We start from the raw sequence: 13,856 nt of genomic DNA, 5'->3' as shown, positions 1-13,856 counted from the left end.
TCTGCTAGCTGTCTGTCCCCTGAACACACTGTAAAAAACATCTCCTCACTATCTGCTAGCTGTCTGTCCCCTGAACACACTGTAAAAAACATCTTCTCACTATCTGCTAGCTGCCTGTCCCCTGAACACACTGTAAAAAACATCTCTTCACTATCTGCTAGCTGCCTGTCCCTTGAACACACTGTAAAAAATATCTCCTCACTATCTGCTAGCTGCCTGTCCCTTGAACACACTGTAAAAAATATCTCCTCACTATCTGCTAGCTGCCTGTCCCCTGAACACACTGTAAAAAACATCTCATCACTATCTGCTAGCTGCCTGTCCCCTGAACACACTGTAAAAAAACGTGGTCTCTGAAGACAGCCCAGGCTCCACAAACGGCAACAAAAACGAACTGCGCCAACCTGCACCACCAACCATAACAAACAGTGTTCCAGCCAATAACCGACAAGAAGGAGCTGGTTGAGCCATCACTGCAGCAGCGTTAGCACGGAGGCTACTTCCACAATGTGTATTCATGACTCAACCAGTGAGGAGAGGTTTGCTGTATGTGAAACAAAACATGTTGTAGCCTAAAAAAGGTGTCACATCATTTAGAGCACCTTTAACTATCAGTATTATCAGTATATTACTGTTATTATTGAAACTGAAGGAATTATTATTTTCTGCAAGTAAATTGGCTTTTTGAGTGCCTTAACATATTCAATGTTTTTTTTTTTTTTTTACGTAATTTACGTATTTTAAGGGTTTCAGGAATAAGCGCACAAAAACGGCTCGCTAGCGCCCCCTAGAAAGTTAAGAAAATTGAGCCCCTGCAGTGCGTTTAATGTAGACTCACGAAACTTGGTACACATATGTAACATGTCAAGATGTACAAAAAACTTCAATAGAGCCATACCCTAAACCCAACAGGAAGTCCGCCATTTTGAATTAAATGTTCGAAATTAGTGCGATTTTGGCCATTTCCACATGTCGTACTTTAACGAACTCCTCCTAGAGATTTCATCCGATCAACTTCAAACTCGGTCTGTGCCATCTTAAGACGTTAAAGATGAAAAGATGTTAAAAGAAAAACTTTTCGTCATAGGGCGTGGCCGTGGCGGGGCAGCCATTTTGTGCGTTTCGCCGCCGAAACAGGAAGTGGGTGTAACTCGAGGGTACATTGTCCGATTACCTCGAAACTTTTCAGGATTCATAAGAGTCCAACCCTGAGGACAAATAAAGGCCGATATTTACTTAAAGTCATAGCACCCCCTAGTGGCAACAGGAAGTAGGCCTAAAAGTCAAGGTGTTATACTCATAGACAGTATATAATGGACCAATAGACCCCGTTGCTCTGGACGGAGACCAGTGAAGGCTATTAGAAGCACTTTTCCAGTGATGGCCAGCTTTACTGCGCAGCCTCCAACTGAGAGAATGTGACGTGAGCAACGTGTCTGAAAGTGTGAAGTCTTCTGGTAGCTGTGCCAAGAGAAATCTCAATCATTCCCAATCTCACAGAGACGGAGAGTGTAGGTATATGTAAGGAGATAACATGGGCACAGGCTAATTATTGATAACTAAAATGGTAGTTAACATTAGTAATTAAACCTAAACAGCTTATGTAAGTCAAAACTGCCTGTGAGCTTCTCCTGTACTATACGGTAATTCCTCTACTATGCGACAGTAAGTCACTTGGTTATGACACAATCGTTAGCTTATATTTACAAAAACATCTGCTACGGAGCCATAACGTGAGGTACAAGGTAATGAAGCCTTTTATACATTGTCGTGTTTCTTTGGAACTAAACAACGGACAGATAGAGTCTTCAAACATTTCTGATGTAACGTTATTCGCAGTCCAGTGACGTAAAAAAGAAATGGCGGTCAGCGAAATGCTAACAAGAGGTGATGGCCAGTTAGCAACAAAATGGCGCCATAGATGGCTCGAGTTCTGAAGCGAAGCTTACCCCCTTGGCTATACTTTAACTAACTACTCCTAGAGATTTCATCTGATGGACTTCAAACTTGGTCTGTACCATCCCAACACCTTAACGATGAAAAGTTAGTAAAAGAAAAACTTTTCGTCAGACGGTGTGGGCGTGGCGTGGCGGCCATTTTGAGTGTTTAACGACAAACAAAGAAGTTGTTGTAACTTGAGTGTACGTTGTCGTATCTGCCCGAAATTTCTCACGATTGACAAGGGTCCAGGCCTGAGGACACCTACAGGCCAAAATTGACTTTTGGTCATAGTGCCCCCCGCTGGCCACAGGCGCGAGGGCCCGTCCATCACTGCTCGCAGCTTTAATTGGTGATGGTTTGGTCCACCCCCTATGCTTAAGCCAGGCCCCCTTTCATAACATTTAAACCGTTTAAGGTATACCCTTGGGTGAGGTATCATTGAACTCAGCAGAGACTTCCTTCTTCATTGGTGATGTTTGGCCCACCCCCTATGCTTAAGCCACGCCCCCTTTCATGACATTTGAACCATTTAAGGTTGACCCTTGTGTGAAGTATCAATGAACTCAGCAGAGAGTTCCTTCTTCATTGGTGATGGTTTGATCCGCCCCCTATGCTTTAGACACGCCCCCTTTCACATCTAATGAACTGTATGATGTAGAGTCTTGAGTGAGTTATCGGTGAACTTGGCAGGGAGTTCTTTTTTCATTGGTGACGATTTGCAGCGTCTGAGTGCCGCGCAAATGCATGTTTGTAAGGAGTGGCATCTGCAGGTAACCCCGACGCGCGCAGAGGCGTGAGGGCCCATCCATCTCTCCTTGCTGTTTTAATTATTATTATTATTATTATTAATAATAATAATAATAATAATAATAATTTCCCAAAAAGAAGCGATATTAGCATAAATTGTTCTAAATTGTTAATCTAGAAGAAAGTTAACAGATGTTAAAGGAGAATTCCGGTCGATTTCAACACGTTGCTCTGTTTGTAAATGTGGAAAGCTGTCAGTAGTGAGAAAAATGGAAACAATCAGTGTTGCCTACACCGTGTTATCCTCCTGCTAGTATTAGCACCCAGGAGGCTGAAACAGGGCTTTTTTTAAACCTGCTTTTAGCCTCTTAACATGTTCAAAATGTCTTCATAAGTGCCTATCCATGTGAAGGGATTCCTTCCGAGTGAACACAGTGAATCTGACTGCAGTAGATGTGAAAGAAATGCATAAAAGTTGTGCTAATTCAGCTCTGTTTAGTTCTGGTGTTGAGACCGCAAGAAAAGTGCTTAGGGACCGTCTACAAACTACAACACTGAAAAGAGATGCAAAAATATTTATTAACTTAATGATTACAGTTTTTTTCAATCGCTAACAAGCGCTTACCCATACTTCGGTTACTTTTTCTAAACTCTTAACACAGACTGATACCTACAAAACACAATTGGCCAAATGGATAATTTTCTTCTCAAAAACACATTTTGTTAAATATATACTAACTCTCCATTTCAAGACAGAACACATGTTTCTCTGCACCCACTGACTTTACCAAAACACTGGACATCTGACTCAAAATTTAATTATTCTGTCAAAGAATAACACTTCAAAAGGTACATGCAGTCAATCAAAGTACACCAGGTTTCAAAATACTGGCTATTGTTGACATTATAAAAACTGCATAGACTTATGTTTCAGGTATTTGCATGCAAAACATGCAATCCACCTTTTACACTAAATGTCTTGGTTGGGAACTGTATGTCCACATGTACAATAATGTTCACATTCAAACACATTTCAGTAAAAAAAAAATCAGTTTTTTTTTCCTTACTGTTTACTAAAGGAAGTACAGTAGAAACACAGTATACAGTAATAGAACAGAACAAGTTTTACAGTAATGCTTACAGTGAACAAAATATCCATGAAACACAAGAGCATTCTGTAAAAAAAACAAAACAGCAAAAAGCCCAGATAAAACAAAAACAAAAAAGCACAAAATGACTGTATCTAATCCCTGCGATCTTCAGGGTTAGGCCACATGTTTTCATCAACATCACATCTGATATCATCCAAGGCGATGCACCTGGGATAAAACCACTTGGCATGTCCGATCCTCCCTCGGCAATCATGACCTGTGATATCCCTGCATCCAGCATCCATGGCTTCAAGGAGGGACATCTGGTCATAAACCTTCCACCTCCATGCAGAAAAGAACTCCTCTATGGGGTTGAGGAAAGGTGAATAGGGTGGAAGGAAGAGACTTACCAGTCTTGGGTGGTCTTCAAACCATGTTGTTATTGCTTGCGAATGGTGGAAAGCAACATTGTCCCAGGAAATGACAAAGGTCCTCATGTTTTCACCCTCCTGATCCTGCTCTGGTACCAGGCGCTGGTGGAGATCATTGAGAAAGGCGAGGAGGCGCTCGGTATTATAGGGTCCAACCTGACATTTGTGAAGGAGTAATCCTGCATTTGCCATTGCTGCACACATGGTGATGTTTGCCCCTCTCTGTCCTGGCACATCAACTGTGGCCCTCTTTCCAATTATATTTCGTCCACGTCGACGCCTTTTGGACAGATTGAATCCTGCCTCATCTAGGTAAATGAATTCATGAGGGGCCTGGTTGGCCTCCAATTCCATAACTCTCTGAAACAAAGTTCATGTATATCATGTCATTATTGTATATCATACTGTACTGAAACCTATTACTGTGTAGGTTATCTACTTGCAAAGTGCAAAGCTTATAGAACTGGACATTGAGTTGAATATACACTATACCTGGACATATTGTCGTCGTAGACTCTCTCACTGTTCCTCTCAAAGGGAACAGTGCAGAGCTGCTTCATCCGCACTCTGTGTTTAGACAATGTCTGCGTAATGGTTGGGAGGCTGATGCTTTCAATATTGTTAAATATCTCATGGTCCTCCACAATTCCAGCTTGAATTTCACTCAGTTTTATTGCATTATTTGCAACAACCATTTCTACAATGGCAAGCTCTTGATCATTATTGAGGAGCTTTCCTCTTCCCCAGAGGGTGGAAGACGTTGCATTCTTTAGAGGGACAAAAGAAATTCAACATATGCATTACTGTATGACCTTATTGACATGTCAAGTGAGAATAGAAACAATCCATGTAAAATGCAATACTTACCTGTTGGTTTGTTGAAAGATTGCCTCCATATAATGGACTGCTTCTGGACCTCATCCTCCATCTCTCACTAGGCCTGCTCTTCTCCCTGGGCCCCTTGCTCTTCCTCTTCCTCTTCCTCGTCCAGACATTACAGTGTTTGTATTTTTCTGTTTCTGTTTCCAAACACATCACTCCTCACAGTCCTTCTTTTATAGTAATTGAGAGAAATAACCCCTGCCACTGAGTCTAAGCCAGACTGGAATCAGCTGTGGTTGGCCCACTTTACACAACATAAATCAGCTGCGTGTCAATTTTTCAATTGTCTTTTTTTTTTTTTTTTTTTTTTTTTCAGCTGAGATATGTTGTTTGTATATGTGCTTGTCTCCTGCTGGTTTTACTACAGCACTTAATTTAAAAAAATAAGCATAGGCCTATTTTGTAAAATATTTTTGCATCTCTTTTCAGTGTTGTAGTTTGTAGACGGTCCCTAAGCACTCTGTACTCTGCAGTTAGACATATGCGTCGATTTCGGTGGGGACGGTGGGTACACGTACCTACCAGATTTCGTCATGAGTCATTTTGTACCGACCACTTTTTTTTCTCTACAATCTCTATCCCCACAGGGCAGCACACACACAGCCTCTCTGCTGCTGCGCTGGCTGCACGCTTCTCTGTTCACAGCGCTGCCTGTCAGGACATTCTGCTTAACCTGAAAAAACTTAACGTGCTTTAATGTACCTCAACAACGATCAATGATCACCAAATTTCTCATGGCCATATCTTGTAATGAACACTTAAGCCTGTCAAAAGAACTAAACCGAAATCCAACGATTATATAATTTATCTCACATTAGCGTTTTCTTCTTCATTGGTGCCTATGGCGAGGAAAAAGCTTGTACCTAAACAATGATCAATGATTACCAGATTTCTCTCTCATATTGCTCCTCATAACCAGTGAAAACTGTCAAAAAATCTAACCAGATATGTGGTAATGAATGATCGTTGCTTAGGTACATTAAACCACGTTCAGCTTTTTCACATTAGGACTTATAAAGCCCATGAGAACTGTGGGGAGTCAACCCACAGCCCCTCCGCTGCCCTGCTGAAAATGTGAAGCAGAAACGCGTCAGATGTCAGATAACGTCCATAATAATTGGACTTTGGGTTCGATTTTTTGACAGTTTTCGGTGGTTAAGAGGAGCAATATTAGAGAGAAATTTGGTAATCATTGATCATTGTTTACGTACATTAAACCACGTTTTTATTCATTAGTAAGCTGCAGGACAGCGTCTTTCAAAACATGACCTGCGCGAAAGAGAAAAAAAAAATGTAGGCTATCCGTCATTGTACCCAGCACTTCTGGAAATGAACTTACGAATGCGTCTCTGTCCCCAGCACATTTCAAACCAAACTGACGCCCATGCAGTCAGATTCACTGTGTTCCCTCAGAAGGAATCACTCCACATGAGTAGGCAGTTGTAATGACATTTTGACTACATGAGCTAGCTAGCTGTTTCTCCAACTTCAGTCAGTACAAGGCAAGATTAGCCGGGAGACTTCTTCTAAACGAGGGCGCACTTCCAACTTTGTTGTTTGAGCTATGTGTTGAAATCAACCAGAATTCTCCTTTAAAATCAGTTTTATGTTTCTGCCTTCATTCACAGGTGGTGAAATGGTGGAGGCGGAGTTGAGAAATATCCAGATTGTTACATCACCTTACACTATCTCCTTTAAGAAAACGCCCAAATTTTTCAAACCAACACTGTCCTTCGATGTTACGGTAAAGTACTTATTTAGATTTATATAAATTACCAGCAAAAGTATGGCTATATTTCTACTTACAAATAAAAAAGCCATTACAGAAAAAATGTCATCACTGATTACAGTTACTCTTTGAAAACACAGATGGCAGGACTTCTAAATATGAAGGTCGCCTGCTAATTAAAGTTTTTCTTGATTGCTTTAAAGAAGACACCTCTTGCAAATGTGTTAACCCTTTCTCATTGGATTTGCCATGGCTATACGACGCTTACTGCAGAATGGATTTCAAGGACTTTGCGTGCCGATTAGTGGCCTCCAATGTTTATATTTTTTCTATGAATCTTTATGTTAACATGTAATAAACATGAGTTGAATTTGCACCGCAGCGACACCACGCCTTACTGTTCATGACAAGAATAGCATGTATAGTTATCTGAAGTGAAGTAGATTTGAATCGCCGATATTTTTGCAGTTTTACACATAATAATCCACAATGATCACGTTACACAAAACTGAAATTGCACGTCAAAATGACACACTGTTAATATTTTTAGAGACCCCCCAAAGTTTCACAAATCACGTTTTCAGGGGAGCCCCTGTCTTATTAAGGGGAGCCCATCTCCCCCTAGCTCCCCCGTAGTTCGCACCCTGGTTCTTTGCGATCATGGATCAATAGTGGCTATTTCTTATAATCTACAGTAATATATGTTAATACTTTACTCTAATAGATTTTATTTTGGTTTAAATGTATTTTGTGTAATATTTACAGTATTTCAGTTTTCAGCCACAGTTTCAAAATAAGAATCAATGGAATCAATAAGATTTGCATCAAAGCATTTCGGATTCTGGATCCAATTCTTTGCAAGAAGGCAAATTTGACAACAAATGGCTCTGGCATGAAAGCTACGTACAGTAATAGGCTACAATGACAAGCAATGGTACACTGAGAAATGTTTTAATCTGTTTTGAGTTTCATTATGATGTACAGTAAAGGCATAATACTTAGCATACAGCACTAAAATTAATCTCATAACATGAGTTTAGCCTGTGTGTGTGTGTGTGTGTGCGTGCGTGTGTCTCGTGTGTGTGTGTGTGTGTGTGTGTGTGTGTGGTACCCGGGATGTAACGTAACTGTGTAACTGTGTGTGTGTGTGTGTGTGTGTGTGTCTCCGTGTGTGTCTCCGTGTGTGTGTGTGTGTGTGTGTGTATGTGTGTGTCCGTGTCTTTTATAATGGCCGATAAATTATTATTATTTTTATTTTAAATATTCATTTATAATGACAAATGATTCTGATAAATGAATATTGAAAAACAAAATAAAAACGGACGAAACCCCCTTCAACCATGTTCTGAGTGTTGGCGTTGCATAGTTTGTCCACCAGAGGGCGCTCTACAACACACACACACACACACACACTTACGTAATAAGATGTGTTTTAATAAGACAGTTACACGTCTTTCTGATTGTTCAGCTGTTTGTGTTTCTGATGGCAGGTTGAAGTTTTGAATCCTGACGGCACTCCGGCAGAGCGTATTACAGTGGTGGTCAGCCCCAACCAGATGAAAGGCAATACCACAGCCAATGGCATGGTAAACCTTCCCGTCAATACAGTGGCGGGCCAACGAACACTGACAATCACCGTAAGTGTATAAATGTGGTTTGCAAATGGCAGCTTAAACCTACATTAATCAACAATTTTGATATTCACGTGAAGAGCAAGGAAAGCTTTCACCTGTGGCTCCATGCAGATTTTTAGCTTCCTTATTGTATTATATATATATATATATATATATATATATATATATATATATATATATATATATATATATATATATATATATATATATATATATATATATATATATATATATATCAACTGTACAGCATGGAAATAGTGAACTTCATATTGCCATTATTATGTTTTTCCCACATTATATTTAGCAATTTAATATTGGCGGAAGGGTGCTTTATGCCCAAAGAACAGGGATCCTCACCGATCAGCCAGTTCCAAACTATCTCCCTACTTAGTGTGGAGGGAAAGATTTTCTTTGCGGTGCTTGCATAGAGAATGAATGCTTACATGACCCAGAATGGATATATCAACACCTCTATCCAGAATGTCAGTGTTGAAGGGTTCACCGGGTGCTTGGAGCATACAGAACCATACAAGAAGCAAAGGAGAAAAAAGGCAGCCTAACAGTTGTCTGGCTTGACTTTGCAAATGCATATGGGTCTGTTCCCCATAACTTGATCCAAGTTGCTTTGGACTACTACCACATCCCACATAACATCCAGAGCATGATCACCAGTTACCTGAGAGACATCAAGCTACGCCAAGTCCGCCAAGTTTACAACAAAAGTGGCAGCCCGTTGAAAAGGGGATAGTGACAGGATGCACAATCTCTCCTATCTTGTTCATCATGGGAATGACCTGATCATCTCTGCAGTGAGTAAAAGTCAAGAGGGCTGAAGACCGCAGCAGGAGGGCAACAGCCAGTAATCATGGCATGCATGGATGACCTTACCGTGATAACACCAACTCACGTGCAGGCAAGATGGGTCCTGGCAGAACTGGATCGCATGGCTACTTGGGCAAAGATGGTCTTCAAGCCCAAGAAATCAAGGTTCAAGCTACTTGTTCAAGAGGAAGTGATCCCGAACATCCAGGGGAACCCAATTAGATGCCTTGGAAAGTGGGATGATGATTCTCTGTCAGACAAGAACAGCATCTCCAGCACCGGAAAACAAGTTGAAGAATGGTTAAAGAAGATTGACAAGCCTGGCCTGCCTGGGAAATACAAGTGCTGGATCTACCAACATGGCCTGCTCCCAAGACTAATGTGGCTTCTCACCATATATGAGGTGCTCCTATCAACTGTTGAAGAAATGGAGAGGAAGTTCAACAAGCACTTTAGAAGATGGTTCCCCTGTCATCAGTGGTGGAGGAGTTTAAAGTCGCCATATGCAGACTGTCCCTGACACATAGGGACTCTCAAGACCAACTCACCAGGGAAGCAGGAGTCAGAACGAGATCTGGCTGTAAGTGGGCTGCCAGCACAACAATTCACCAGGCAGAATGTTCTCTCAGGACCAAAGACATCATTGGAAACCCAAGCAATGGAAGACAGGATCCAGGAACAGCAAATTTCCAGCAGTGGTCAAAGTCCACCCCTACGTTGAAGGATGAAGTCCAAAACCTTGAAGAGGAAGGGAGAAGAGCAAAATCCATCAAGCTCACAACTCAAGGCACTTGGACGACGTGGAACCTCCCCAAGAGAACAATCACATGGAGTCAACTGCAGCCCTTCCGTATATCCTTTCTACTCCGAGCAGTGGATGACACCTTACCGACCCCAGTCAATTTGCACAGGTGGGGGATGAGGGAGGACCCAATGTGCAGGTTGTGTGGTGGGAAAGGGACAATGGCGCACATTCTGTCAGGGTGTAAGATTGCATTGACATAGGGGAGATACGGGTGGCGCCATGACAAGGTGTTGGCAGGGCTCGCAGAAATCCTGGAGCAAGAAAGGCCAAAGCAATAACACTGCTGAGTACCATTGCCTTTGTGAAAGAGGGCTAAAGACCTGTTGTCCACAGCCAAGTAAGGCAGAATCTCCTGCAGTCAGCCCAGGGATGGGAAATGGCGGTCAACCTCGGGAGGAAACTCCACTTCCCCGAGTAGGTACTGTCCACAACTCTAAGGCCTGACATCATCATGTGGTCTCCAGAGGGAAAGAAGATCATCCTGGTGGAGCTGACGGTGCCGTGGGAGGAGGGCTGTGAGAAGCTGCAGAGAGGAAAAAAGCCGAATACCAGAAACTTGTCCAAGACTGCCGGGACAAGGGGTGGATAACATGGCTGATGACGTTGGAAGTCGGATGTCGAGGATTCCCAGCCCAATCTGTGTGGAATCTATTGACAAAGGTTGGCTGAGAGGCCACTTGAGGAAAACAACCGTTCGTAGGCTGGAAGAAGCGTCAGATAGAGCCTCCTGTTGCCTCTGGCACAAGAGAGCGGACACAAGCTAAAAGCCTGTAGGAGAGGGGCAGTGACCTGGCCAGTCACTGCTGACCCGCCAACTGGAGGGTTTTGTGGTTAAGGGTCAAAACACCCAGAGAAGGTTGGGGACCACCTGACGACCTCTCTTCCAGGCCAAGACTTCATCCATTAGAAATGGGTGTATGTTAGCATCGCACATGTATTATACAACTAGGCTACGCTATGCCAGGCAAAGCCATGATAAGTTAGGACAGGATAGAATAGACTCTGGACTTTTCACAAATTCATTATTCAACTGTTTGTATAGTGAATGCTTACCTGTTTATGTCGTTAATTGCAGGCAAGGACCATGGATGAAGATATTTCAAATGAAAGGCAAGCATCAGCCTCCATGGTAGCTCTCCCATATACCTCTCCAAGCAACAACTACATCCACATAGGTAAGGGACATAATAACATCAGATTGTGAAAAAAAGTTGGTGGCATTGGCAAAGTATGCACTCATCACACCATATATTACATTTGCAGGTGTGGAAAAACAGGAGCAATTAGGAGGCAACCTGAAAGTCAGCTTCATCGTCAGCAAGGAGGAAAATAAAAACATTGACATTACATACCTGGTGAGATATGTTTTACACTTGCATGTGTGCATATACAACTCTTTTTGTTGCATCTCTCAGCCTGTGTCGAATGAGAACTGATATTCAAATATGTGTCCCTAGATCCTGAGCAAAGGTCAGCTGGTGAACAATGGGCGTTACAGGAGCACAGGTCAAGTTCTGATTTCCCTGAATGTTCCCATTACCAAAAACATGCTGCCATCGTTCCGCATCGTAGCCTACTACCACACAGATGACAATGAAGTGGTATCAGATTCTGTTTGGGTGGATGTAAAGGACTCCTGCATGGGCTCGGTGAGATACACAATAAAGCCTGGCTGATATCGGCAGACCAATATTATCGGCCAATATTATCGGCATTTTCCAAACTATCGGTATCGGCTGTTATAATGGCCGATAAATTATTATTATTATTTTTTTTTTAAATATTCATTTATAATGACAAATGATTCTGATAAATGAATACTTAAAAACAAAATAAAAACGGACGAAACCCCCTTCAACCATGTTCTGAGTGTTGGCGTTGCATAGTTTGTCCACCAGAGGGCGGTCTACAACACACACACACACACACACACACACACACACACACACACACACACACACACACGCTCTACAATGTCCCTGTTGGCAACACTCATGTTTAACCCTTTAAGTTTCATATCTTAAGTTTGTATTTTTATACATTTCATTTATCAGAACTTTAATGTATTTAGATGTTCTGTTGTGACATTTAAACAAATTTATTTTTAAACTGAATTATCATATTATTTTAGTTAGGACTCATAAATAACTACAAATAACTGATGTTAGGGAAATCTGTTTATGTTTTGTTATGCGTTTCTGGATTTTCTTCCGGATTTTTAAATCACCAAATATTTCTATTGATATCAGCCTTAAGAATCCTTTATCAGTGGGCTCTACACAACACTGATGTAGCTGACTTTAGGAGGGCAAACAAGACACCCACACACAAATTGATCAAGTTATTTGATATTTCTCGGACACAGTTTTTATTTTTATTTTACATTACATTACATGTCATTTAGCTGACGCTTTTATCCAGGGCGACTTACAATTAAGCGCTTTCAACTGTGAAGGTTCAAACTCCAGACAATAAGTAGTAAGAGCAAGAACATTAGCTTTAAACAAGCAAAGCTAGAAAGAGACATATAAAAGTTCAGGTTCAAGAATATTTTTTTTATTTATTTTTGTATTATTATCCGAGGTGTAGTCGGAAGAGATGTGTTTTTAGCCTTCGGCGGAAGATGTGTAGGCTTTCAGCCATCCTGATGTCGGTGGGGAGCTCGTTCCACCATTTGGGAGCCAGGGCAGTGAACAGTCAGGAATTTGTTGAGTGATTAGTTCTCCCTCGCTGTGAGGGGGCAGAAAGCAGTTTGGCAGATGCAGAGCGAAGTGGGCGGGTTGGGGTGTAGGGTTTGACCATGTCCCGGATGTAAGCTTGGGCTGATCCGTTCGTGGCCCTGTATGTAAGTACTAGTGTCTTGAAGTGGATGCGGGCAGCCACTGGTAACCAGTGAAGAGAGCGGAGGAGTGGTGTAGTGTGAGAGAACTTGGGGAGGTTGAAGACAAGTCAAGCTGCTGCGTTCTGAATGAGCTGCAGAGGTAGGATGGCACATGCAGGCAGGCCAATCAGGAGGGAGTTGCAGTAGTCTAGACGTGAGTTGACTAGAGCCTGAACCAGAACCTGAGCCGCCTTCTGTGTTAGAAGGGGACGTATTCTTCTGATGTTATGTAGCATGTATCTGCACGATCGGGTGGTTGCAGCAATGTTAGCAGTGAAAGAGAGTTGGTCGTCAAGTGTCACACCCAGGTTTCTAGCAGTCTGGGTGGGGACTACCACAGAGTTGTCAATTGTTATAGTCAGGTCTTGGGTAGGAGAGCCTTTCCCTGGAAGGAAAAGGAGCTCAGTCTTGTCAATGTTGAGTTTCAGATGGTGTGTGGACATCCAAGATGAGATGTCAGTTAGACAGACCGACATACGTGCTGCTACTTGAGTGTCAGACTCAGGAAAGGAAAGAATTAGTTGGGTGTCATCTGCGTATCTGTGATAAGAAAAGCCGTGCAACTGAATGACAGACCCGAGAGAGTTGGTGTACAGAGAAAAGAGGAGGGGACCCAGGACTGATCCCTGAGGAACCCCAGTTTTGAGTGGACAAGGATCTGAGTTAGATACTCTCCAAGTTAGCCGGTAGGTTTAGTCTGCCAAGTACGATGTGAGCAATGAGAGCGTAGAGCCTGAGACATCCAGATTCCGGAGTGTCGAAATGAGGATCTGGTGGTTCACTGTGTCAAAGGCAGCAGAAAGGTCCAGAAGGATGATGATGGAAGAGAGAGAGAGAGGTTGTTTTAACGATGTGTAGCTGCTCAGTGACAGCAAGGAGGGCAGTTTCTGTTG

The 13,856-nt window shown here is 42.3% G+C and overlaps 1 protein-coding gene across 1 annotated transcript in view; it reads left to right on the top strand.

The window, feature by feature from the left end:
- Positions 1 to 13,856, top strand: part of LOC114556727 (complement C3) — a 57,034-nt gene that overhangs the window by 12,155 nt on the left and 31,023 nt on the right. Inside the window, exons 10-14 of the mRNA XM_028579761.1 lie at positions 6,721 to 6,836; positions 8,312 to 8,458; positions 11,158 to 11,257; positions 11,346 to 11,437; positions 11,540 to 11,731. Of these exons, the coding sequence (XP_028435562.1) occupies positions 6,721 to 6,836; positions 8,312 to 8,458; positions 11,158 to 11,257; positions 11,346 to 11,437; positions 11,540 to 11,731 (647 nt within the window). The remainder of the gene's footprint in view (positions 1 to 6,720; positions 6,837 to 8,311; positions 8,459 to 11,157; positions 11,258 to 11,345; positions 11,438 to 11,539; positions 11,732 to 13,856) is intronic.

Source organism: Perca flavescens, chromosome 6 (genome assembly GCF_004354835.1).
Source record: "Perca flavescens isolate YP-PL-M2 chromosome 6, PFLA_1.0, whole genome shotgun sequence".
In the NCBI taxonomy this organism is placed as follows: Eukaryota; Metazoa; Chordata; class Actinopteri; order Perciformes; family Percidae; genus Perca; species Perca flavescens.
This window is presented reverse-complemented; position numbering and strand designations above follow the sequence as displayed.